The following is a 26792-nucleotide window of genomic DNA, read 5'->3' on the forward strand; positions in this document are numbered from 1 at the left end:
ACCAGTAGTCATCCTCTCATGAACTTTTCACCTTTCTCCCTGGGCATGTGTAGTCCTTTGAGGAATGATTCAACAGTCTCTGAGATGATCCTTGTCCCCTCTATCTTGACAAGATTAGGGTGAATTCGGCTTCTCAGGCTTTGTAATTAACATCTTCTGTCTGAACTAACATTTGCTGTCTCCCAATAGTTAACTTGTGCTTACATGAGTTAGTTATTGACTGCCCCTTCTTCATGATGGCCAGCTTTACTCTCCTTAAGGAAGGGAGCTGTCATGCACGATTTTACCAAGGGCCCTGGATAGCAGATCGAGTCTGGGATTTCACTATGAATTCAATAGGAGAGCAGGAATAAAGGATAGAAAATGGTGATGTGTAATCTAGAGCCTGTTTGATTCACTGAAAAGAAACATGTATTATCATCTTCCATTGAAAGAGTTTCCAAAGGCAGGTTAAATATTGTGGGAAGTTGTTGTCTCCTACTGAGACATTCTTTACCTAAAATCCTCATAAGAATTAAAGGCTGCTTTATATTCAGTTGGTAAAGTTAGTGCAGCACCCATTTGGTAACAAACCAATAGCTTTCATTTATTCTCTACAAAGCTTGTGAGAAGGACAGTAGTAACTTGGATATGATTGTTAATGTTCTTTCTGTAATTTTCTAGACTGTCCTACAAGTGAGCAGCATAGAGACCTTGCTAAAAATTATGGCTTAATTACTGATGTATTGGGATTTATGAAGGGATTCCTTGCAGAGCAAGTGTAACCGATAACAAAATCAGTGGCCTGCCAGCTTTAGATGTTTTTTTTAAAGGAAGAAAGTGCAGATCCTTCAGTGTCACTTGTACATTATTTCATGTATTGTATGGTGACTTTTGGGAAGGATGAGGGAGACATCCTACCTGTTTGGACCATGAACATAAGTTGGCAAATTAATCTAAACACATAGATCTGTGAATATGCATGCAGGTGAGCATTCATGTGAGTTTTGTTCTGTACTAATTTGTCAGCGATTGAATAACAGACCCAGACCGGCAAGGAATCTGAATCACTTATTCAAAGGAGTGAGTTGGTTTTATACACTTTTCCAAGGCACAGTATTTCCTTATATGGCGTGACCTATCCCATGTTGCCACATCAGCAACACTTTCTCAATGTCCTTCTATGGGGTGATCACTCGCTGTTCACTCATCTGTCAGCTCCCGGCAGGCTCCTCTCCGTAGGGGTCTGCCGTGTTTCACTTCCTCCCCCCAGGGTCCGGTGGAGACAAGCCTCTCCGTACCGCCATGTGCTCCTTTGTTCTGCCGTGTGCCTCTGCTGGCAGGTTTTACAGCTCACAACCCAATTCTACCTTGTAATTCCCCATACTCATTCAAGGAGCAGAGAGAGAGAGATTAGTTTGTGCTGGGTCTGAAACTGCAGTGTTTCAAAGGTAACCAACGTTTCTATTCACTCTTTCTTTGTATGGTATTCTACAGACTTGATAGGACAACAGTTAAGCCTGGACTGTAATCTCCGGAAATCTTACTTTGAGAGTTATTTTCCAGTAAAACAGCTAGCATGCTTTATAAATCTTGATGTGCTACTGGAAGGTCACCTGCTTAAACACCACCAATCAGTATTTACTTTTTAGGTATAAGTGAAATCTGTGCCTGAATTACGAATTGTTAGACGTTAGGGATTTTTTAGTTACTGTATCGAAGTTTCATTTTGGCATTTTCCAGTCAAAGACAAAATCTGGTTTTGGGTGTTTTTTTTCCAGTTTTGGTTGAGGCCATTCTCCTTTAGCAAAAAGCAGATATCTTGTGGCATCAGTGCATGCCTGTGAGGTCCCAGCCTGTTCATTAGGGATAACAAGGAGTCTGTGCTTGTTGACTGTTGCACGGTTAGCACCTGAAGTGTGGTTATTCCCTTTCCTGCTCTTTAAACAGTGCATACCCTGCTGTGGCACTGTCGTCAGAGCTGTCAAGCCTTTGGGGCAAAACTCATCCTTTGCTCAGAACAGCCTCTGTTAGGAGAGAATCTGTGGGTATAAATTTCAAAATTTTAGGTATATTATAAAAAAGGCAGGTTTCAGTCTGCTCTGAAACTGGCTCCTAAATATGAAGGGAGAACTATGTTGATGCCAAGGGATCTACAGAGGAAAGGAATGCTTGAACTGAGCATTTTGTCTGTGTTCTGTGGTCCTAGACTCCAGTGTTATGTCTGAAGTAGGTGGTTGTGTGTCTTTGTTGTGTGCGTCTTTGTCCCTTTGGTTGGACTGACAGTTGCCAGTGAATGCTTATAGAAGTGGCAGCCACCTCCTGTGCCCTGCCTCCTGAACTAGTGTGGGCAGGCAGGGGAGTGCTGCCTTTTAGAAGAAACAGCGCTTCATAGTCCCTCTGTCCTCCAAAGATGTCTGGGTGATTTGTTATTTCCTTCATGGTTTTGATCTCAAGAGTATTATTTTGGTGCAGGTTCTTAAAGCCCTAATGCTGTTCCCACATGCATTGGTGGTAACACCGTGCACTGTCCAGGTGCCTGTACAGACTTCTGATTCATAAATGTTCATTAGTTTGTATCATGAATATTAATCCCATAAGCCAGCTCCAATCAGCAGCTGAATTGGGGCCAGGTTCAGGGGGGGAACCAAGTCTCTTTGAGTGCAGGGCACATAGAGGAGAAAAGGGCAGGTCTCAAATCAGCGTGTAATTCAATTATTTTGGTTTTCTTGAGGGCTTGAGCAATGCAATGCAGGTTTTTCAAAGATGACATCACAAAATACTGGGATATGCTGCCAAATCCATGTGGGTGGAGAAAAAAAGGAGGTGTTTGTAGGTTACGGGGGTTCTGGGGTCCAGTCGGGACGGCCGGACGTAGACGGTGACGGATGGAGACGAGAGATCTCTATAGGCAGGTCTTGGGACACAGTCGGTTTATTGTAAAGGGCGTGGGTATTGGGGCACTGCTCAGAGCTGGTAGACTCAGCTCTGAGCAGGCCCAAGAGAGCAAGAGAGTGAACGGGTGAGAGAGAGAGAGAGAGAGAGTAGGAGCAAGAGTAGAAGTGGAAGAGAGAGAATGAGAATGTGAATGAGTAGAAGAGAGAGAGTGAGAATGAGAATGAGAATGTCTGAAGTCCTGGTTACAATACAATAAATCATCTTCTGCACTGAATATTCTAATTGTCACTAACCAATCTAATACAAGATACAAATCCTATAGCATTTACATACAGCCTATAAGAGTTCTTATATTACCATAGAGTGTTACATCTTAACTTCTAAAAACTACTCTTTGGACCCCTTCTGCTGAGCTAGTAGGGTCTGCTCTGACCCTTGGACCTGTTTGCAAGCAGAGGGTATTGTTCCATCAAGAGGGGATTACTTCAGTCGGCCATACCGTTGTTTTCTAGTTGTTCAGTAACTAAGACCTGGTATTTCAAAAGTGGCTTTCATTTCGATGTTGCCTGTAGTTTTCATATTCCCAAAATCTTTTGTCAGGCAATCATATTTCCAAGGCTTTCCTGTTTCATCTTCCCCAACAGGTGTTACTGACTTTATAAACACTTGTGCTTCTGTTCTCAAGAAAGGAAGAAAAAAAGGAACAGACTTTCCCAGTGGTTCTCTGAGAATGTAAATGCCACATAAGTATTTTGGTTAACGGCAGAAATGGCATTTCCTGTGCTGTCTTTATTGCTCAATTGCCTTGTCCTAGTTACATAAGTTGTATTTTATCAACTGGAGCATATGCATAGAAAACCAGTTGGAGAACTCTACAAGTCGTTCATCACTTTCTCACAATTTCCAGCTGAATTACTCATACTCACAGTTGCTGTGAAAAGAGTGCTCAGGTATCTGCATCAAAGCATTGAAGTTGCACCCTTTCACCTGTAAACTAAATATTTTTTGCCTTATATTTAATGATCTATAGGTAGAAAACTTGAAAATTAGCACAAACATCCATAATTTTCCACAGAGGCAAATCTCAAAAGTTTTTAGCAGTTATGCTGCTTTTTTCATCCTTGATAAAACCTTATTTCTTGTAGTGGTTGGAGAGAAATTAATTTTCACACTTATATTTACGCCTTATATGGTGAGGGATGCTTGTCACCAGCCTACATAAACCATTTGCTTTACAACAGTATATTGATCTGCCCAACATAATGTTTTATTTAGGTAACCAAATCTAAAGAAGATTCTTTTTATCAAGAGATTCTATGTGTAGAAAATTAATTATGACAGATGTGTAAGTAATGTTCAGATAATTTTGAATTCTTTAAAAGAGGACAGTGACTTTTTAAATATTTGGCAGTGCACAGTGTGGCCTGGAAGTAGAGACTGTCTATGGCTGTTCACTTTGATTCATAGGAGAAGAGGCTTAGAACTGCCAGGACTCATAGAACTGTTTGGTTGCTCTCCATTCTGGTCCTCTTGCTAGGCTGATATAAGATGGCCCTCTAAAGATGCTGTGTAGTTTTTATTAATCTTGTTATCAAGTGCACTCTACATTAAAAGAGTGCTTTGCTGTTCAGTGCTCTGAGATGCTGCAGAGCTGGGGCAACATTATTTGAAATAGTAATGACCAACTCAGTTCCAAGCAATCAAAGGAAGGAGATATTGGAAGAAAACAAACTAAAAAATCTAGCCCCAAATGGAGCGGAGGACACAGTGTTTAGAATAGCAGAAATGTGGGAATCCGTGAGGCTCACCTTATATTGCATGTCTCTGTAAGAGCAGGGATTTAAATTGTGTAGTGACTTTTAGCAAATTGGAATGTGAATGGAGGAACATACTTGGTTTTGCCTCTTTTCGCAAGCCTGACCTGAACCTGCTTGCTGGTGGAAGCTGTTAGCTATGGAGCTGTTGATCCCAGCAGCAAAACCAGCCTGTTGTACTAATCATTGAAGCAGGTATTGGGACTTCTAGGTCTTGTTTGCTTAAATTGGCCTAGTAGTGCCTTTCAGTTAGTGGCACTAGGGTGAATAATATAGTCAAGATTTGTCTTGGTATCTTCATTGTAAGCCGTTGGTCTTAAAATGTAAGTTATTAAATTACTGTAGATGAAACACCAAAGAGATTGGTCCATGAGTCCCTTGGCGATTGTGGAATTGCAGATTAAGTCCTCACAATTTACTTAATCAAAGGATGTATTTATTTTTTCAGAAAACATTCTCTTGTGAGAAAAGTTCATGGAGTGGCTGATTGGAACAGAGGTACAGCTGAGACTCTCAGCTTCCTTCCGAGAGTAGCAAGCACCTTTTGTGCATTTCTTTAGCAGCTTTCTATGATGTACTGATATGTAATGACTTGACTTTACTTTTTTGAACCTCTGTCAGGGGCAGATGGGCCCAAAACTCCTCAGCACTCACTATGGAGTAAAACTACTGTGCTGACACGGTGCCTCATAGATAATGTGGCTTGCTCCCAGTTTCCAACATGCTCTTCTTTGTTCTTCTCATTATAATTAATGCTGCAGGAGATATTTTTGTTAATGTTACTTGTCTTTCAAACCAAAAATTTCTACTCTTTTGTGATATGTCATATCATAAGGTGATACGTCTCCAAGTTCATTGGATCTCTGATGTCAACAACAGTTTGTATAGTTCAGATTGTAGAACAGCTTTAGAGCATGGCATCTTTCCTGCTAGTCTGAAAAATCTAGATCCTCAAAGAAAATGAGTACAAGTGTTTGGCTCTTCTCTGAAGTGATCTGTTGCATTCCACATGCTTGCAGGTGTGGATGTAGGGGCCAAAACCTATAAGGCTGGTATTTTCAAAAGGATCTGAGTGAAATGTAGTGGGAATTGGGATGCATACAAGTCCTGAATTTCTTTTTACACAGGCCCATTAAATCATGTGCAGCTCATGGCGGCTGGCTACTGCCCATGCAATTTGTTCCCTCATATGTAATCTAAGTCAAATGTTCCCTTTCTGAGCAGCTCAGTGTCTGGGTAGGTGACTGCATGGAGCTGTTTGAGGTAGACATTCAGGCTGCCCAGGTGCCACCTGGCTGAGGAACCTGTTGTCCTCCTCCCAGTTGTGCCAGAGGACTTTGGCCTTGATGTTGATGTCCTCAGTCCCTCCATGCAGTTTAAGTAAGACCAAAGAAGATAAAAACTCTTAGGTCTTGAGTACAGGAACAACGTTCCTCTTCAAAAAGTGTGTAATTATTTCAGCTCATGAGATGGAATGAGGAAAAAGGCTTTAGTGGTCATAGTTAAGTTTTTGTTTTGAGAGAAAGAGAACATATGAACTTGTTGCTCAGTTTACTTTTCCTAATGCTCATTAAATTTATCTTCAGTGTATTTTCATTATGTTCACGTTATCTAATGAGCTTGCAATGACTCCTTCTCTTTTTTCACCCCCAGTTCTCATCTCTGCTATCACCATGAAAATAAGCATTCTGTAGAAATGGGTTTTGCTGCTCTAAATGGAGTTCTTTTTAATAAATTTGATTCAGTGTCTAAAACCAGAAAAGTCATGGTTTGTCTCCTGGATCAGGTGGCTGTAGTGATGAAGACCAGCTAACACAGGAGCTTTTGTTTTGTTCTTGGAGACAAGTAGTTTTTCTGACAAAGGATACGCAACTTTAGAAAATCAGGAATTACAACTACTTTGACATCTGGTGTCAACCAAAAAAACTGAGTGTGCTCAAGTATCAGAATTCTTTTTTTTGGTGGTTAAGACTGTGTTTCCATCATAAGGGCTTTTAGTATCTTTAGGGATTACAGGATAATAGTAACTTGGCAATTAAAGAAAAAAGAAAAATTTGCCTATTGAAAGTTGGCTTCAGATATATTCCCCTGAGTAGATTTCTTTAACCATATCATAACAAAAAAAAAATTGTTATATTTAGATTATATCAGATAAAAAAATTCCTAGCAGTCTGTCATCTGGGGTTGGATCTCTGTGGTGAGAACTGCCATCTCAAAAGGTGAAATTCAGTTTTGCTGTTGCCACTTGAAATTTTACTTTTTAAAATGCCTGTTTTGTTTTGTTGTTGTTGTTTTCATAAAGCATGCTTAGCCTTCCTGTAGTTGCAAACAATCTGTGTGTCTCCAAATTCTAGCTCTGCTGGAAGTGCTGGGAAGTGAGGCTCCTGGGTCGTGTTGGTAAGTCCTGGCACGCATCTGTCTTCCCCTCTAGAGACACAGGTATGTTTAAGGTTGTGTCCCTGCATGCCATGGCTGTTAGTGAGGGCTAGCTTCTTCATCACACAGCATGCTGCGACAGTGCCATATGGATGCATGTTTATGGATACAGATCGTGATCCCTGCAGTGTGCTCTGGAAAGAGCCATTCTGGTTCCACTGGAGTGCTTTAAAAAGGAGTGGATTGCTCTGGGAAGCCGTGACTCCATTGTGTTTCTGCATGCCTTCCATTCCCCCTTCTTCCTTTGCCTTCAGTAGAACCAATGCCTTGCATGAAACCCAAGTGATTTTCAGGAAGTCATTCCAGTCTGCTTTGCAATAATTCTCTCTTTGAGTGAATTTATTTGGCAAATTAGCAATAGTGTCTGGCATACTGCATGCACAGTTTCCTGAAGGGAAAAAAAAAAAAAAAGAATTTAATATGAAGAGTTAGTTTACGTGTCTCTGTTTTGAAAATGAATTTTTGTCCTGTTCTGGAAGCTGAATGAATAGTCTTAGAAGCACAGAGGAACAGGAGTAGTAAACATGCAGCTTCAGTGCAACACTTGAGATACTGCCCTATGGAGAGGCAGACCTGGAGACTCCAGCCTAGCACTTTGGGGTGGAGTTGCTGAAACAATCCTCTCTAAATAACAGATCTTAGTGTTTGTTTTGCTGTTTTTGAATAAGTTGTGAATCCTTGTTTGCATTATTCATCAGGCCTCAAAGATGGAGAAATAGCATTTAATGAATTCATGCACAAATATTTTTCCGTCAATAACTGAATCAATTCCTGGAGGGCGAGCATATGTTTCCATTTGAGGCGTGTGACCATTCAGACCTTTGCATCTTTGCTGATGCTACCACTGAAGAGGCCAGCTGTGTGGATAATGGATCTTGTTACCCAGCTTTCTGTCTCTCAGCAGCTGGATTGCACCATCATGGAATTTCATGCAGGCTATTTGCATGAGGGTTGGGTGAAGCAGCACAGTGAGTGAGGCCTAGGGAAAGCTATTGCAGATAGGCAGTGCGGTAATACCTCCCAAAATAATATTTTTTTGTTTGTCCACTTCTTGGAGCTCTTGTGCTTGTGGCAGAGGTTACTGCTTCAGCCACTGATGCCCGTTCCTGGCTGAGACAACTGTGCTGCAGGCTCTCTCCCAGTCTGGTGATCTGAGTAACTGTGCTACCTTAGCTTGGTTCAACAAATTCCTGTAAATAGCTGGATTGACAGCTTGTGGGGAGGCAGCCCCAGTAGGAGATAGTGTGTTTATGGTGACTGGGGAGTAGTAACTGGAGAGCTACCAATGCATTTTCTTTTGTAGGCAGTAGCACCTGCAAGTGGACACCTTAGCTAATGCTTGGTCCCTTTGCAGTTTTGTGACATCTTGGGAAGGGAGTTTAAAAGACTTGGAGAAACTGGTGGGGATGAGTGGGTGAATTGAAAACAAAATCGTTTGGTCCAACCTATAATTGCAGGAAGATGTGTTCCTTTGTTTTGTAGACAGAGTACTTTCAGGGCTTTGCCCTTGCTGGCTAGGATTACATGGGCCATGTGACAATCAAGGGCGTTCTCTGCTGCTATAGACCTGTGGTAATTTATAACTGGATGGGTCATTTAATTTCTTGCTGGCAGGTTAGGAATTTTTCCTGTAGTTTTGTACCCTCTCTTGTTACTAGGTCTTTGCAGATTTAGCCTTGACTTGCATCTATGCCGGAGATGAGATGCTTGCTGGCAGCAGCTGCATAGTTTGTGTGTGCAGGTTTGAGTGGTTGTCCTGAAAAGTCTGATAGAATTAGATGGAGTTCTTAGATTTCACTCTCTGACCAAAAGATGACAGTGATTTGCTTAAAGATATCCTGGCTGCTTAATTACATCCTTTATTTTTAGAGGATTCCAGTCACTTCAGATGAGGGATCATAAATATCTAAAATGTGTTCCTTTTACAGAATTTTATTTAACTAAATGGATTGCATGACACTAGACTGTAGCGGTGCAGGTGGCTGCAGCTACTCTTTGTCCTGAGGAGAACTCAGACAACCAGCTGTGGTGGTTATCAACCCAAGTTTAGCATGTAACTTTGCAGTCATGGGGAGAACCCATGATTCCCTTGTTTTGCCTTTTGCATGTTTTCCCCTGATGGGTTAATATTTTGTCGTCTTGTTTTATGTATGAAGTTATGTATATTCATCTTCCTTCTTTATATGTATTAGTTCTAGAAAGTTCCTTGTTCCTTGACGCCCCATTGGATCCTTCCCTGAGTCCCTCCTATGTGTTGTTCCCATTGGTTCCCTTCCTGTCAATCCCACCTGCTTGTCTGTATCCCATTGGCTGAGATCCCTTTCCCCAACTATTCTGTACCCAGTGTAAGATCCCTGGACCCTCCCAGCAATTGGCCTCTTTGTCCCTGTCTTTTCATGGGGAATAAGCCTGCGTGGAACACATACGCAGAGTTCCCTCTCTTTACTTCTTTGCCTTTGCCTGCGTGCCTGCTTAAAAGCAACAGGAAGATACAGCCCCTTTTGGGTGAGGAGCTCTAACCCATTTTCATTTTGTGTTGGGCACTGAGTGCTGCCTTCCAGAGGGGTTTCAGTGTTGACCTCCGGGCTTCTTTGTGTCGGCATGCGAGGGGTAAAACCCCCTTCTGCCAGCTCCCAGTGGCTGGAAACCCCTCCACTACACCAACCTCTCCAGCCATTGAGACACTTTTGCTGCACAGAGACTCAAGTTTGTTTTCAGAAGCTAGTGAGGGTTTTCTCTTTCACTCAGGCTCAGTTTTCTGAGTCATTCAGTGAAGTTTTAGTATGTTTTCTTCTTGGTAGGGAGTCTGATCACTGAGAGTTCAAATGATTGCTCCTTTTTGTGTGAGAAATACAGTCTGTCACAGCAAGCAGCGGTGGATAGACATGAACTCCACATGTGCCACTGCATTTCTGGGAAATGCCGTAACAGTGGTATAATGTGTCATTGGGAGCCACTGTGCTATTTCCTAGTAAGATTTAGCTCTAAGCTGGAGTTGTAGCCATAAAATACTTTTGTTCAGATGTAATACATCGCATCATGGTGTTTCTTGCTTTCCAGACAGAGGAAAAGCATTGAATCTCCAAAACATAATGGGAACAGAGGTCTCACTGCAAAGTAAGTTAAGAGCAAAGGTTTGACAAAGTAAATCAGAATTTCTGGTAAGCATCTTATCTTATATCTGATTTTGGGAGTGCCACTCTGCAGAATTGTAGTGCTTTCCTGTCTCAGTTGCACACAGGTGCATTGTTTTTTAGCTGAAAAGTGCTACAATCCACCCTTCAGACAGGTGAGCTCTGGAATCACAGCTAAGTATGAGTAGGGCATAGTATGGCCAGTTTGAGGTTCTCCAGTGTAAAAACAACATTGTTGTGTACTGGAATTAGTCCAATGGGTGATTAAGGGGACAACAAGGTTTGAGGAGAAACACAGAGGGAAATGTTTTTCTTCCATCTGGAAATGTTTTTCTTCCATCTGCCAAGAGGGGAGGTTATGGAGGAGTTTCAATGCTGCCTTTAGCTACCTTGTGGGTAGAGAGGGTATTAGGTGCTGCCAAACTCTTCTTGAAGTGCACGATGAAGGAGCCAGGGCAAAGGATACAAGTTGAAACAGGTAAATTCCAGGTAGATACAAGAAAAACTTTTGTATCATGAAGGTGGTCAAACATTGGAACAGAGACTCTGGGTGGTTGTAGACTCTTCAGTCCTGGAGATATTTTGAAGCTCAATTGGATGAGGTCTGGGTGAACTGCTTGAGACAGATGCATAGACAAGAGACCTCAAGAGGCTCCTCCAGCCTGTGTCATTCTGTGATTCTAGATCTGTGTGAAGACTGTGGCCTCTTGAATGGAAACTGATGAGGAGGATCAGATGTGCTTGAGAGTAGTCAGCTCTTGTGTGACCTATGGGTTGAGTTCTAGCATTGACTTTGAGTGTTACAGATACAGTAAAGCAGGTGTGCAAGTCCTTCTCCCGTATCAGCTCATGCTCTGCTGGTGTTCTGGTTTGGAGGGTTTGCTGTAAGCTGTTGAACAATAATTTCGTGTAGATATGGTGGAGTTGCGAAGAACAGCAAAGGAACATCAGTGGATATACAAAACTAGCTTTCCAAAGCAGACTAGTTTTTTCCACTCCTATATTTGTATACCCTAGCTGCTTATTAAAAGGAACTCTTCTATGTGATGTTCCTGGCCTGGCAAAGAGTCTATTTTAAGTGACAGAGAAGGAGCTGTATTGTTTTTCCTGAAGAGAGAGGGCACAGAGGCCCAAATGGGTCATCGGAAGTTCATAGCAAAGATAGGAAGAGGGTGGTTTTGTTCACAACACTTAAAAATTCAGCTGCTGAACAACCACATGACCCATGGACAATTCATGGTCAAACCAGCTGATTCTGCACAGCAGCTATTCTCTCTGAGTATCAGAATGTGCCCACTGATTGTAGGTTGCATTTTTCCTGCTCCAGCTAGTCTGTGGGTGACAAATGTTTTTACTAAGTTCAAGCTGCTGGCTGTTGTTATTACTTGTGCCAAGGTTAAATGTCTTCTGCCTGGTTAAGACTGACTTTTATGAGGTGGAGTGTGGAAAGTGAATGAACCTGGGAGAAAAACAGGAGCAACACCAGCTTCTGGTTTGCATCTCAGTACCACCTTGGGAATCTGCTATGGAAATGCTTAGACTAAAAAATGTGTTTCTTTAATTATTGAAAACATCTTTCATAAGCTCTTAAAAAGTGTTTGAGATAAACAGCACCTATCATTTGTGGCTAATATCAGACTATTAGTAAGATTTCTTGCTTTCACAGTGATTTCTTCATTCCAGTGCATTACTGGGCTTGGGCTCTCTGAGCCCTGCACAGTATCCCTTAGCAAATGTGTATGGCTTGGGAATATATGAACTTCGTATTTGTGTAACCATCACTCTAACAGCAGAATTTCACTGACCTCTGAAATTTTATCTGGTAGGTTCTGATCAGACAAAATTAATCAGTATAATTTCTCTGGTGCTGAAAGCTTCACATGTACTGCAAAATGGAGTGTGAGAAAATCTACCATAATGTATTTCCTGAACAAATCTTGTTGCTTCTCTGTCTTGGAGAAGGATCATAATGATAATTCTTTAGATACATTTGCTTTCCATCTGTCTTGGTGAATGAGAAAGGGAGATGGAGTAGGAAATCTAAACTTTGTTTTAGAGGTCTTACAGGCACCATTGCCTATAAGGCAGTATGTTGTTTAACAACTCAGGGGCTGTTTGCTTAAACTACAGGAATTGAGCTAGGACCACTTTACTTTTCACTAATAGTATGTTCTTGGGGAGTAAAATGTTTGTTTGTATCTACTGTCCCAGTGTTATTACTATACAGTGAGGGTTGGTAAGTCTTTTGCATTTTTATTTAGTAGGTGGATCACACACAGACAAAGAAACATTGAAGAAGCAAACCAAAGCCAGCTAAACCAACAAGAAAATGAACAAAACATCTGTGTCTGGGTAGAGATGTTTAATTAGTTCTCCCCTGTGGTCTCTTTCCTATCCTGCTAACATTGCTTTGGTCAGTATCAAAAATACATACTTTGGAGTTTCCCAAATATGTAGTATTTGTGTATTGACCCAGACAGCAGCTGTGGTGTGTGATTTGCTTGTGTGGGAGGAGGAATTGGGAGGTTTGGGAGGTGCTTGTGTATTGGAATCTCAACCTTCACCTCTCTGTCCTCCCTGCAGGAACAGCTGGGAGCTGTGCTGCTCCCCTTGGGAGATCAGGGGTGTGTTTGGTGTCTTTAAATCAGAAAGTCTTCAGAAGTTCTTAGAGTATTTCTGATGCAGCATGACTCAGATGAGGTCCTGATTTCATCTGTAGCTCCATGACATGTCTGGTATGAAAAAAATTGTCTGATAGCATTTTATTTTCATACTTGGCGAGTTGTTGCATACCACTAATCTTCTCTCAACAGGATGATAAGTTTATTTCCATTGATATATTAAGATACCAAATATAATACTATTACTATATTAAGATACAAAAAAACCAGTATACTACAGCCAGTAGAAGTGGTCTGTGAATGGTAAACAAAACATAATTTTTTAGTGTCATGATACTAAATGAATTGCATTTGCATGAAATAATCCTTCATTTGCTGTATTGCTGTTTCTGTTTTGCTGCTTCTTTCCTGCTATTAATTGCTTAGTTCAGCTATGGTAGCTTTGTTTCACTGCCTTTGTACTATGGGTGAGGTTTGTGTAGGAAATAATGAACAATGAGTGGAACTCATTGGCTTTAGGATTTTGTGTTTGCTTGCACAATTAAATATGTTTTAAAAGGCTGAAATCCCAAGTATATTATTGCTGCCACTATAAAGCCAGACATGCTGCTTACATGTTTAAAGATCATTATTTAAGGCTGACTGAATGACAGGTTTCTTCCTCCATACTGGGTAAAAGTCTGAAAATATTAGGGTGTTTCTTACAAGAATGCCCTATAGAACTACTGATTGCTTAGATTTACAGTCCTTTAGAATATTACTGATACCTTAAATAAACTGTGTGTCCGCACAGGTGAACATATATTCTGCTGATAAACATATTTTTAGATTTTGATGTTCTTGACTAGGACTGACAGAACTGTGCCAAATATACATCCCAAGTTTGTGAGAAGATTTACTGTCCAAGGAGATAGGTAATTTTCTTTGGGCCTCTGTTATTCTGATTTTCTTGGAGCCATAATCCATGAAGCCAGTTGGGTTTAAGGGTATAAATATTGTTGTAAATGAGACAATAATACAATTCCTGTGAGAAGCCTGGTGGTTAGTTGATGATCATTAATCAGTACTTTTTGTCTCGTTTCTAAACAGAGTGGAAAGCAAAGCAGAGTGTCCATCAAATGAGTACAGAAATTATTGTTAATCCTTCTGAAGTGCCTTCTGGTGGTAATGAAAACTGCATACACAATTAAAAAGAACCAAAAATAGTATTTGTCCAGATGAGAAGTCATGACGAAGAGATAAACAAGGCAACATTAATGGGCTGTCAGAACTGTCTATGCGCCAAAAGAACAGAGAATAAAATCAGTTTGGATTTCAGCAGCTAATTCAGGACAGAATGTCACTGAGGGCAGCAAGCCCCAAACTTTATCAGTATTTAGGGTGTGTTCTGATCTGTCCCAGGGCATTTATTTACTGTTTTTCTTACTGAAATTGAAGATGTTTCGCTCCTAAAGCAGAGCTTCCCCTTTTTTAATTCAGCCCTGTGGAAATCTTAGTATGTGCAAAGAGTTGTCGAGTGGAGTCTGTGGAGTTGCAGCAAGGCTGAGAAATGTTTGTGATGCTTGAAATTGGGGCTTAAGTTTTAATGTGGCTTAAGTGGATGCTGAAGCTAAGTGTCCTTGCTATAAAACTATTCATGCTGCAGCAGGAACTGTGTGTGTGCTGCAAGGGAGGCTGCCTAGGTTAGGCAGCATAATTATTTGTAGCAAGATGTTGTTCTGGACATCAGAGTAAGACAAGGATGGAGGAGAGCTGAACCCTGATTAATCCAGAGTTACAGCCATGCCCTGCTGTCCCCACACATTAGTAAAGTGTCTGCTCTCTGTTGTCCCCAACTTGAACATGTACTTCCCTTTAAGGAGAGCATCTGCCTTTCAAGGGCTGCAGAAGGTGGCTTCTCCCCTGAGCTGGTCTTGCTGTCGGTAGGGCTGGAAATGTAGGACTTTGGCTAATGGTACTTTTTAAGAAGTGGGTTGCAGCAGCTCCAGTGTTAATAGCAGAACTGTAAACTCTGCCCAAAATGACTGAGGACCAGGTGCGAGGTGTTTGTGTTAGCCTTGGTAGGTAATGAGCTATGATGTCGTACCAGCTGCTCACTACATTGTACCATACCCATTCTCTCAAATTAACCCTTGTGGTGCATTTTTCTACTGAAATAATTTCTTATCATAGTAATACTGTCCCTACCCAGCTCCGTGGGGTCCCGCGTGCCCCCACAGAAGCACAGGTGGGTTCAGTAATACAGTCGGTAGCAAAGAGTTGAGAAGGGCATTTGCGTGCGTTCCGCCAGGAGCATTTATTGCTGCTACACTGTCGAAGGTGGCAGAGGCAAATACGAGCATGATCCTGAAACTCACAGTTTTATCTAGGGTCGGGGAAAAGGTAGGACTAGGGAATGGGGACCAATGGGGAAGCTCTGGGGGAGTGATGAGGGGTGGGGAGTGACGAAAGGTAGAGGCTAACAGCCAACCGGGAAGTCCAAACTGGGATAGATTACCATCACAGAACAATGCATCCTGGGAGAAGCCTTTCTGGTCACCCTAACATGAAATGGTTCTTGTCGTACTGGGGACTTGTCTTACTGAAAACTCTCTGTCCTTGTAGTGTATGTTCACCGGCCACGACATCATAGGACCTGCAGTAGTTATTTCCCTTCTACATTGAAATTTTTCACTTTTTCCTTTATGGACTGTTCTGTTTATTGGGTTGGGTTTTCTTGCTATGATGTCTCCCTATTCCAGTGCCTTCTTTCCCACAGTGTTGGTTTTTTGGTCCCATACTGTTCAATAGTCCTGGCATTCCCACAGGCTGAGAACCATAGCACATATCTGGATGCTCCTGAAAAGAGAGGTCAAAGAGTAATAAATGATGCACAGTAGCCTAAATATGCCAGACAGCCCTGGACACCCAGTGCGGATATTTGTGATGTTATGATGTTTTAACCTATTGCAGGGTTTAATTAAATTTATGTCAGTCTAAAAGAGTTTATATTTTATATTCATTTGAAAGGGAGAATTCTTTTCCCCTTCAAACGCTGCATTGAGTTCCCCTTGATCTTTAAATCACAGACTTGCCTGAAACTGTTGACATCACCAGACGTACTATATGGTGGCAAACAAGGATGCTTTTTTTAAAATGTAAATCAGGCCAGATAGTTACATTTTAAGGGTGGGGAGAGAAAAGCAGTGAGACATCTGTTATTTAATCCCCTTATCATTGTTTTCATGGCAGTGGGAGCTAGATGAGAAGACAGCTTTGCAGGGAGGGCTAGTGAAAAGTTTTGTGCGTGACTGGGTTGTTGCTGGGCTTTGCTTTGCACTGCCACAGCTAGTTTTACTTGTGTACAGGCCACTTGGCTGTGTTTGGCTAAGACCACCTTCTAATCAAAAACAAACCAAGTTCCAAAGCTGGCATCGGTAGTGACAGACTCCCTTCCTGTACAGTGGAAGCAGAGCTCAGCAATATGCAGCAGATGTTGCACACTGGATGACGGATGCATTTAAAATCAGTTGTAAAACTGGATTTGGGATTTCACAAGTTAAATTGAATAAGAACATGTGCTATTTTACAGTCTGTGGGCTTTAAGAGAGAACTGTATTTTTGATAGACTGAAGTTTTGTAAATGAATAAAAACCAAGTCTTGGAGCTCTGCTCTAAAAAATAGGACACTGCATTGCACCTGGTACTGGAAAGACAGGTTTAGTCATTGTTTTGTATATAAACTCCATGTGGGTGATCATGTGTACCTTCTTTGCTCTATGATGCAAAGATCCCTGATGTAGTCCAAGACCCAGAAGTGGGCATATAAATGGAGATGTAAAGACAATTAGGTTGTGAACAAATGTTGCACTGTTGCAGCTGTAGAGTTGCTGGGATGTCAAATGTGTTTTGGTTCTTGTGGTCAGAGCAGCCACCATAGGATTCTGTCACACAGGACTCTGTTCTGGTCTATTCTGCTGCCAGAGTGACTTGGTGGCAGTGAGATGGCTGGGTACAGTTGTGGTAAGGGCTCTGAAAGCTGGGGGGTTACTTCGGTTGCATTTCAGACCCAACGTTTGAGGTCGTGTAGGTGCCAACATAGATTATATTGCAGTAGCACTGCTCCGCGTTTTTTTTCTTTTTCTTTTTCTTTGTTTTTCTTCTTTTAGTTTTGGAAGTGTATGCTGCATGTATGGGGAGAAGGCCAGACAAACATCAGTGTCAGTCATTTTTGGGAACTGAGAGTTGAAACAGTTTGTATGGGTACATTTTGAGGCTTTCTCTGAAATAACACCTAAAGTGAAATCAAACTTCATAAAGAGTAATATGCTGGGAAGACCATATTAAGGTGTAAACAGTGGCTGAAAAACGGCATTTGCAGTACACAATGCACTTCTCACCAAGGCCTTGAGGTGAAATGGTGGTGTGGCATTCTGCCACTACCTCTGTTTATTTTCAAGCATCTGTTGTTCCTTTTAAATATTTTGTGTCCTTTTGAAGTATCATTTTGATGATTCGGCGATAGGTGGAAATAAGATGCTGTAATATATTGTGGCTGCCTGAATGGTTGAGTGGGTGTGCTGATGGGAAAACGATGGAAGGATCAAGAAATTACTACTAAGTAAAATATCCCAGCTGTCCCAAGCACTGAGACTTATAGCATATGATAGAGACAAAAACCCTGTATGTTGCAGAAAAGCACAGAACATAAAAGAAGTAGCACTTAAATATATACAATATAAGGTAAGTAAACTTCTAAGAGATGTCTTTCCTCATATTGCTTCTCATTTGAGAATGGAAAGGAAAACTCTGATCAGGTTCGCAGCTCTTCAGTGATTGCTTTGAGGAATATCTGGTTCTTTCTGCTGTATAATGTGGGTGGAGTGCCCTGCTTTGTTCTCATCTATTGCCAACCTGATAGAGACGCCATAAAAAAGAAGGTTGAGGAGATGTTATGGACCATCTCTGCCACCCTACCGTTGTACTGCATAGAGATATTTTCCTTTATATTATTCTACTGTATAATATACTGAAAATTCTCATAGGAAAAAAAATCCCAACCAAAGTACTGACATCTTTTGTAGTTTCAAAGTATTCATTTGGGGAAGAGGGCATGGCAGTTGTCAAACATCCCTTTATGGTGAATTCAGTGGCCTCAAAACAAAGTGAGAAGAACAGAAGGAGTGAATAAAATGCCTTTCCCCAGAAGGCTGGTATTTGCAAAGGAAACTCCTGTAATGGTTTGAGCATAGAATCTCCATTTAAAACTGTGATATGTTTAAGAAAAGAAAGGGAGGGATTTCCACTGCGGAAACTCGAGATCTATGGAATAATTGCCAGGAATGGAATATAAACTAGAAAGCAAAGATCTACATTTGATCTGCACAAAACTGAAATAGTTAGGAATGTTTTCAGAGTTTGTCCTGTTATTACAGGAGATAATTTAGAAAATAATCTGAAATGTTTGTGTCTGATGGACAAGTTTCAAAAATAGTATTTTATAATTTATCTAGTAATAGAAATGCTTCTTTCTGCAGCAGCAGATACTAATGATTGGCTTCATTAAATGTTACCATATAGCATTGTTGCAGAAATTAATTTTAATTTTATGTACCATAATGAGGATGGCTTGAATATAAGTAAACACTGGTCAATATAAGCAAACACTGAAAAGGATGGGAAGCTTTCACTAGCATAATTTAGAGGAAATTAAAAAAAATAATCTTTTTCCTTTGCTTCTCCTGAGCTACTTGCACACTGTGTGCAAACAGTTTGAAATTCCAAAAGTTTCAGTGTCTGGTCAAAGAAAATCAAGCAACCCTGAAGGATAAGGAGACTTGACTCAAAATGGAAAGCTTTTTGCTGTTTTTATTTAATACATTTTTCTAAGACTTTACCTATTTTAATCTGCAGGCAAGACATAATTGAAAAACAGTGTGTTCCCATGGCTGTTCTATTAATCATGATAAAATTAGATTTATCAAAAAATTCGTCTTCTTGTATTTGCTTAAAAGTTTTAAATATGTAAACACACAGTAAGCCTATTCTGAAGAACACAAAAGAAGTAATATTTTTATGACAGCTACCAAGGCAGCTCCATTAATTAGCCTTCTTCGTTACAGCAGGAAAATACTTATTACCACAGGCCTGGGCCCTAGGGTATATCACCGTGTCCCGCAGCCATAGGGAGGAGCAGGAGAGAAGATCCAGCAGGCAGGAATTGTGCAGCAAGATTGATTTATTTAATTATTTTACACACTCTTTTATAGACTTTTTTCTTCATAGTCTAATTGGACAAAGGATCAGCCACCCCTTGGGGTGATTGGCTAAAATCCTAAAACATCCATTATCAAAATATTTTTCTACTATACCATAAACAAGACTTTTCAAGGTTGCAGGTGGCTTGGTTGTTTACATAACTCTGCTACCTCTTCTGTGAGAGAGAAAAGTCTCTCATGGACTTAGAAAATAGCAAGAAAATCCTCGCTAGCAGCATTTTTGTATCTACAATTCCCCCTTTTTGTTTTATAAGATAACAACTCTACTATTAATCCTAAATAGAAATCTACATCAGTTATTAATTCTAAATGTGTCCTTAAGGCTTTAACTATCTGACTCCATAACAAGAAATTTAAAGTTCAGTCTCTGCTTGTGGAAGGACCATCCCAGTCTTTGCTTGTAGAAGGACCATCTGCCTGATGGTTGACATCTTGGTCATCATCAGAAGAGTCATTAGGCTGATGATCTACATGCTGGTCGCAATTTGGATGGTTGGCGTTCTGGTCATCATTTGGAGGTTGCCTGTTCTGCCTCTGCTGCCGTAGGTCAGGGCGAACACATTTTGAAGGTAGCCACCGTACCCCAGTATCTGTGGAAACGCAAGCATACCCACAACCCCAAACGATAAGCTCATGTGGGCCTTCCCACTGGTTAGTGAGTAAATTCTGTACCCAGACTTTTGCCCGGGGCAGTTGTCTCTTGCCTGCAGACTGCAATGAGAGAAAATGATTCAGAATAACCGGATTATTAGAATTTTGTGGTATTGTAAGGTGATTAATTGTATACAAAGCTTTTTGAAGCCGACTTTTTGTAGTCGGCTTCAGTAACCAAATTCAAAGGTTCCTGTGAGAATCGCTGAAAAGCTATGATAACAGCCCTTAATTCAACTAACTGAGCAGAGTCTGACTCGGATTGCTGTGTTAATCAACCACCGCAAAGGCAGTGTAGGATACTGCGCACCCTTACGCACAGTGACCCCTGCTAAAAATTTGTCCCAATCTGTATCCCCCAAGCTGCCAACACGTCCCGTCCCCAAAGGTTAAGGAAAGTGGTAGTAACATAAGGCCTAATCATAGCTGGGTGCCCCTCTGGGTCCTTCACCACCACAGGCCGATCCCACCGGGGCTAAAGGGCATCAGGGAGGCCACGCAGAGAAGGAGATGATAGTTACATCAGCACCCGTATCAATCAAACCTCGAAGCTGAGTCCAGGGCGGACGGGCATTCGGCAGGATCAGGGTACATGTCATCTGTGGCCTTCGATCACACATGTCTGCAGTCCAGAAGGCCGGCAGAAGTCCCATAGATCCACTGCCATTATCTCCGTGAGTTTGTTGTTCTATCCTGGGGACACAAGACTTAAAAGGCACTAATTTAGCAAGGCAGGTTTTCTCAGGAATAGTTACGGGGGGTTTTTGCATGGAGACCATAGCGCAAATCTGACCTTTAAGTTAGCGTCAATAACTCCTGAGTGCACTAAGATTCCTTGATGGGCAACATCAGGTTTTCCCACCAGCATTGCACTGGATCCCTGGGCTAAGGGTCCATATGCATCCAAGGGAACCTTATAAATACCGCTAGAGTCTAAGATGACTGTGGCTGCGGTGTGGACGTCAAAACCGTCTGATCCCTGGGTGCTGTCTCTAGGGTGGCTGGGTAGGCCTGTGCCTGTACCTGTGCCACTCTCTGGGGGAGCGACTGCATTGGAGAGCAATTCCCCCTCCTTGCACCCTGGTGGAAGTTTCCTGACAAAGGCCGACCATTGGCATGAGTCAGGGATCTACAATAGTCCGAGCAATGCCCTGGCCTGCCACACCTCTTGCAGTGAGGGATCGGTGTGTTTTCTTTTTGGCTCGGCTTAGGCCGCTTCCGTTTCTTCACCTGTTTTGGTTGCTTTGGTTCACTATCAGAAGATGTGTGAACAGGCTGCAGGAACGCAGCCAAAGCAGACCTTTTCTGATTCCCAGATCCCACCTTAGCGCAGGCTTCGACCATGTCTGTTACCTCAGGATCCCCTGGTAAGGCATCTATGATTTTTCTGCACTCTTCATTTGCGTTATCTCTCACTAACTGCCTTAACAACATCTGTCTCAACCCATCATCCTCAACCTGCTTCTCGAGAGAAGCAGTGACTTTCTCTACAAAAGAGAGGAATGACTCTGATTTCCCTTGAACTATTTCAGTATATCGCTTTCTGGGCGCTGACAACTCTATGGTTTTCAACAGGGCAGCCATGCCGACCTGTTGAGCTTGCTGCAGGACGCTACAGGACAAAGTACTCTGTAGACTGGGATCAGAGAAGGGACCAGTCCCCATCAAAGCATCCATTCCTGCTGTCCATCTAGGATCGGCAGCTGGGAGCTGCATATTCCCTAATGCAGCCTTGTTGGCCAGCTTTCTCCAGGTTTTCTCAAAAACTGTACATTGTATAGGTTGAAATAGAATTTGACCTCAGTGTCTGATATCAAATGGAGCAAGCAAATCTGTATTTATCACCCTTATTATCTGCATAACCTCAGCAGAACCTAGCCCATATTGTGCCACCTTGGATTGCAGGTCCTGGGCCACTTTCCAAGGAATCACCTCATGCTTCTCGTGCTCCCCTGAATTTGGGAGAGCCTTATACACTGGGAAAGCTTGGATCTCCCCTATTGGGGAATCACTACCATCCTGAACTTCTGGCACAGCCTGTGGATGAAGTGTAACAGCTCCGCGGTTACCTCCAGAATCCTCAGATCTATTTGGCATTCCAGGTGTTTCCAATAGCCTCCAGTCACCCTCCTCCAATGCTCGCATCTTAACTGACTCTAAGAAGCGACTGTAGTGGGTTGGACGCACTGTTACCGTGCAGTCCGGAAAGGTCCAGGGGCGAGACCGGTGCAGCCTTTTTCTTCGCCACGCGGCTACAGCCGCCTGACGACCTGGGGCCAGAACCTCATCTGCCTCACTGCCTGACGATGAGTCATCAGGCAAAGGCAACTCTGAGGTGCTGGGAGCGAACAGAAATGGACAGGGAGGGGCACTTTGGCTAAGTTCGCTAGAGCCAGAACAGGCAGTAGAGACTGCAGTTGGCTGCGCCGCAGTTTGAACAGCAGCTTCTTTACGGGATTCCGTCTCGGCCGGTCCCGACTGAGCCGGTACTGAAGCTGCTACCGCCGTCTCTGGGGCTACAGCCGCGCCCAGCACCGCGCTTGTCTCTTGCACCGCAGCAGCGCTAGGCGCCGTTGCCGAAACCGCTGCTGTTTCTTGTTCCCCGGCCGCGTTCGGCGCCGCCACTGCTTCCGGGTTTTCCCGCGGCAGCGCTACTTCCGGGTTCACCGCTGGCCGCGCCGTTTCCTGGTTTGGAGCCGCATCTCCTGCGGGCGGCACGGGCTTGGCACACCCCGCACGGCAGGATGCCTCTGGCATCCCGTGCAGTAGCAAGCTGAACAGGTCCTCCACCCTTCGGTATATGTTCGGTAACTCTGTCAGCAAAGGCAGATGCTGTATTAAAAGGTCGATGGCTCGGTTCTGCGACTGCACAGAGTAGTCCAGCGCCAAGGAGGGCAGCGGACCACACCTAGGCAGTCTTGGTGCATTCATGCCTGGCGCTACGCCAGCTAAGAAGTTAGATCCAGGTGCATACGCAACCGGGCTAGGAGCCGCTCTGGGGGTCCAATTCGCTGAGCCTCTAATTTGCGGCCCTGGATAAGCCGTGGTTGCCACCAAGCCAAGCGGCAAGGCAGGCTGTGCACCCTCTCGCTGCCCCGACACCCCCGCCTCTGCCGGCGCGGGGTCCCTGGAGGCCGCGGAGTCCTGCGAGTGTGCAGGGTGAGGTGGTGCAGGCTCTGCCTGTGGAGCCGGGGGGGTTATTCCGAATCCACCATCATTTGCCCCAGAAGCCCGGTCAGCGGGGCCCCCCTCGGACATTCCTTCGTCACTCATCACCGAAATAGGCGATCCAGCTCTGCTGCTACAGTCAAGGTCTGTCAGCAGAATAAATAACGAACGCCAGGTTTTGTATAATTCTAACGCTGCCAGCTCCCCAGATGGGAGCTCATGTCGGACAGCACAGCCAAGTTCCTGCCATAAGGCAAAGTCCAGGGCAGTATCTCTGTCCATGGAAATCCCTTTTAAGGTAGCCCAGTCTAATAATTCCTGAAGTGAGTTATCAGGAATGGAGGTGTGCATTATACTAAGCACACCTTTCCAGACCAGTACCACAGCGTCAGTTTGTGAGCCGCTGTTCGCCATTTCTCAGTCCTGTCGGACTTCCCGGTCCCGGGGGGGAAGGGGAACAGCATACCTCTAGAGAAATTCGGCTTGGCTTGCAGCAGCAGGACACTTCGCAGTGTGCAGATCACATCGGGCAGCACCAAATATTACCGCAGGCCTGGGCCCTAGGGTATATCACCGTGTCCCACGGCCATAGGGAGGAGGAGGAGAGAAGATCCAGCAGGCAGGAATTGTGCAACAAGATTGATTTATTTAATTATTTTACACACTCTTTTATAGACTTTTTTCTTCATAGTCTAATTGGACAAAGGATCAGCCACCCCTTGGGGTGATTGGCTAAAATCCTAAAACATCCATTGTCAAAATATTTTTCTACTATACCATAAACAAGACTTTTCAAGGTTGCAGGTGGCTTGGTTGTTTACGTAACTCTGCTACCTCTTCTGTGAGAGAGAAAAGTCTCTCATGGACTTAGAAAATAGCAAGAAAATCCTCGCTAGCAGCATTTTTGTATCTACAATACTGAGATATTTGATCTTCTTTTTCCCATGGCCTCTGCAAAAGGAGTATATTGTGCACTTTTTCACAAGGATACTTGCAAGCACAGATGTGGTTTTTAAAATAATAATAAACAGAATTATGCCTTTTTTGCTGGAAAACAACATTGAAGGTTGTGTTATTGTCAAACAGAACATAATATGAAAATTCTTTATTTCCCCTTGTAACATGCAGTTTGAGTGAGCAACTTCAGTTATTCTGATTATTTTTCCTTAGCTGTTGTCTAAATGTTTATTGTTGAATATAATTTGTCTTTTGGAACTTGCATATAGAATTTATAGGCTCCTCTTTCTCCCATTATAAGGCATAATTCATGTGTGTATGCTTTCCTGCAAAAATAGGTAATTTGAAAGTCTGATTTCTTGATCTGGAACACCTACTTTACTTGAAGGGCAAGGCTCTGGAAGCTCATGGTGAAGTATTTGAATGAGAGAATTAAATCCAATGACATTTTTTGTTGTGTTAAATACCTTAATAAGATAAGTAACACCAGTACAACATTTTTTTATTGGACGATTGCTGCTTTAAAATTTGTAGAAGTATTAGAAAGAAAAACTGAAGTCTTTTCTTGCAAGGTGGAGAAAATAATAGAATTATCCACAAAATGTGAGAAGAAAAGCAGATTCAAGTTACAATTTTTCACAAAAGCGGCATAATTCTACCAGCATTACATACCACCAGAGAGCTGTTAAAAGTTTATTTGATTACAGGATTAGCCAGGCCACAAACACTTTTTAACTTTTATTTTCCTTCAGAGGCTGTTGCTCCAAGAGGGAGGTACCTTCCTGTGTGCTTTGTGCAGGGGCGAGGGGGCACTGTGATGGCCACAGGCCAGGCCTGCTCCCACTGCCCGTGGCGTTGTGCCAGAGTGGCTCAGTGCTTATCCACAGTGTGATGGAAATGGGAAACTTGGGGCTCCACTGTGATTCAGGACAGTTTTCCCTGGCCCAAATAACAGTGTGTTTGGTAGTCATCCAAAAGCTGCTGCTGTGTGTTCAGCTGGACAGTTGCGGTCTCTGCTCTTGTAAAATCCACAATCATTTTCTGGGCATCTGAGAAGAGAGGAGCAGGAAGGATATTTAGCTTGTGGTTCTTCAGAGAAACAGCCAGTACTGTGTTTTGAGGTATGTCTGTGTATCTATATCTATATATATCTGTGTGTGTGTGTGCTACCTCCTCAGTGGATCATTCAAACTAGGTACATGCAAGGCAAAGATCCTTTGCACAATTTAGTAGCACATTTTAGCTTTTTCCTTTTTGGTTGCAGAAATTGCGTATGTTTTGTTTGATGAAAGAATATGGTTTACAAGACCCAGTTCTGGGTCATATTTTATGTGTATCTAATCCTGTTACCCTCTTGAAAAGGCACAGAATGTTAGAACGTGTACTTTTTTTTGAGAGGTGATAAGGAATTTGTATTCTGTTGTCTGTACATGCTACCATGTTTTCAGAAATCCCTCCCCTAAAGCTAAGAAGTCTAAAGAATTGGTGTAACCTTAGCCATTATCTTGGAAAGCAAATGTAATGTTATCAATTTATTTTCTAATCTGACAGGAAAATAAATCCTTTAATGTATTCCCTATATGCCATGTTAAGCAGATCTTCTCTAAAGAAATCCTTGGTGTAGCAGCTTACTGAATAATTCACATGATTCAGAGATAGAGCTAGAATATGTAGGTGAGTATTTTAAGTATTGGTTAATAACCAGAACTGGTGTCCTGGACAGGTGTGAATGGTGAAAGCAAAGCTGTCCGTTCATATAATTAGAGTTAACACTGTATAAGATGATGCAAATGATTTCCTTGTAAAGATAAAACATGTGGAAATGAATAAAACCCTGAGCAACCACTGGGGGTTTTTATTTACCCATCTCTTATTCTTCAAGAAAAGGACTAGTGAAAATGTTCCCTGATGGGGATGATGAGGTGTGTTCTCTTTGCTTGTCTCATTTACCTTGGTTGGTATTTTATTTATGGTCTCAAATGGGAAGTTGTGCTTTGGTTCTGTGCCTTGTCTTAAGGCAGGTACTTTCTGGGTATATGGGAATGAGGGAAAACACACAGGCTGTGGCCACACAACCAGCTCTGGTGTGCTGAACATCTTATTGATTGTTGTGCTTGCCTGCAGCTCCATTCTGTTCTGCTGCAGCGATGTTACACCTGCCATGCTATCGTGGTGGCATCCTCTTCTGGGACTTGGCAGAGTAACTTATCTGTGCTTAACAAGATCTATCCTCAGTGCTCAAGAGACTTGCAGGTAACAGTGGGTGCTGAAGCTTTCTCTTACTGGGGATGTTCTGGCTTTTGATTCAGCCTTTACCATATGTTCTCTCCTTAGGGCAGAATTATCTAGTTCTTTGGTTCTGTTACCATTACTGCTGGCATATTTGCCTTTGAGCTAGGGGCATTGCAGAGTAGGCCCTAGCCCTAAAGGCATCCATCAACTCAATGTACCCTTGTTTGTAACTGTGAGTGCATGTGACTTGAGTGATCTTTGCTGATTGCTGCATGGTCATTTGCTCTGTTGAATGTTCTTTCTTCCCTGGTCAAGTACAGAAGAGTCCTCTCTGAGGTATTTATAGTTATGCAGCGTTATATGTAGGGCTTTAGCACAGATATTTTGCCTCTCTAGTGCACACATCCTATGTCTGCCTGAGGACCATGGATGGCAGGACTTAGTTGCAGTCAGCTGATGGGGAAAGCAATTTTTGTATTGAACTATGAGTGCTTATATCTTGAGTTTTGTAAGGTGAAAGTTGAGATGAAATCTCAGGGCTAAGCAGAGAAGAGAAATCATGGAGTTCTTGTTCCTCCTTCGACTGTTACAGCATTTGGCTTACATCTTCCTCGGGACTTCTGGAAGAACTAGAAAAAAAGTGCT

At 42.6% G+C, this 26792-nt stretch overlaps 1 protein-coding gene across 43 annotated transcripts in view; it reads left to right on the plus strand.

The window, feature by feature from the left end:
* Window positions 1-26792, plus strand: part of MAP2 (microtubule associated protein 2) — a 237265-nt gene that overhangs the window by 18893 nt on the left and 191580 nt on the right. For 39 of the 43 annotated variants that reach the window (XM_048310160.1, XM_048310170.1, XM_048310156.1 and 36 more), the window contains exon 2: window positions 7046-7130. The exons of 3 other annotated variants lie outside the window; for them this stretch is intronic. Coding sequence is in view for 9 of the 40 variants with exons in the window: in XM_048310151.1 (XP_048166108.1) it covers window positions 7046-7130 (85 nt within the window). In the remaining 31 variants the exon portion in view is untranslated. The remainder of the gene's footprint in view (window positions 1-7045; window positions 7131-26792) is intronic. One more of the 43 variants, XM_048310162.1, reaches the window with a different exon arrangement.

Source organism: Corvus hawaiiensis, chromosome 7, assembly GCF_020740725.1.
Source record: "Corvus hawaiiensis isolate bCorHaw1 chromosome 7, bCorHaw1.pri.cur, whole genome shotgun sequence".
Lineage (NCBI taxonomy): Eukaryota > Metazoa > Chordata > Aves > Passeriformes > Corvidae > Corvus > Corvus hawaiiensis.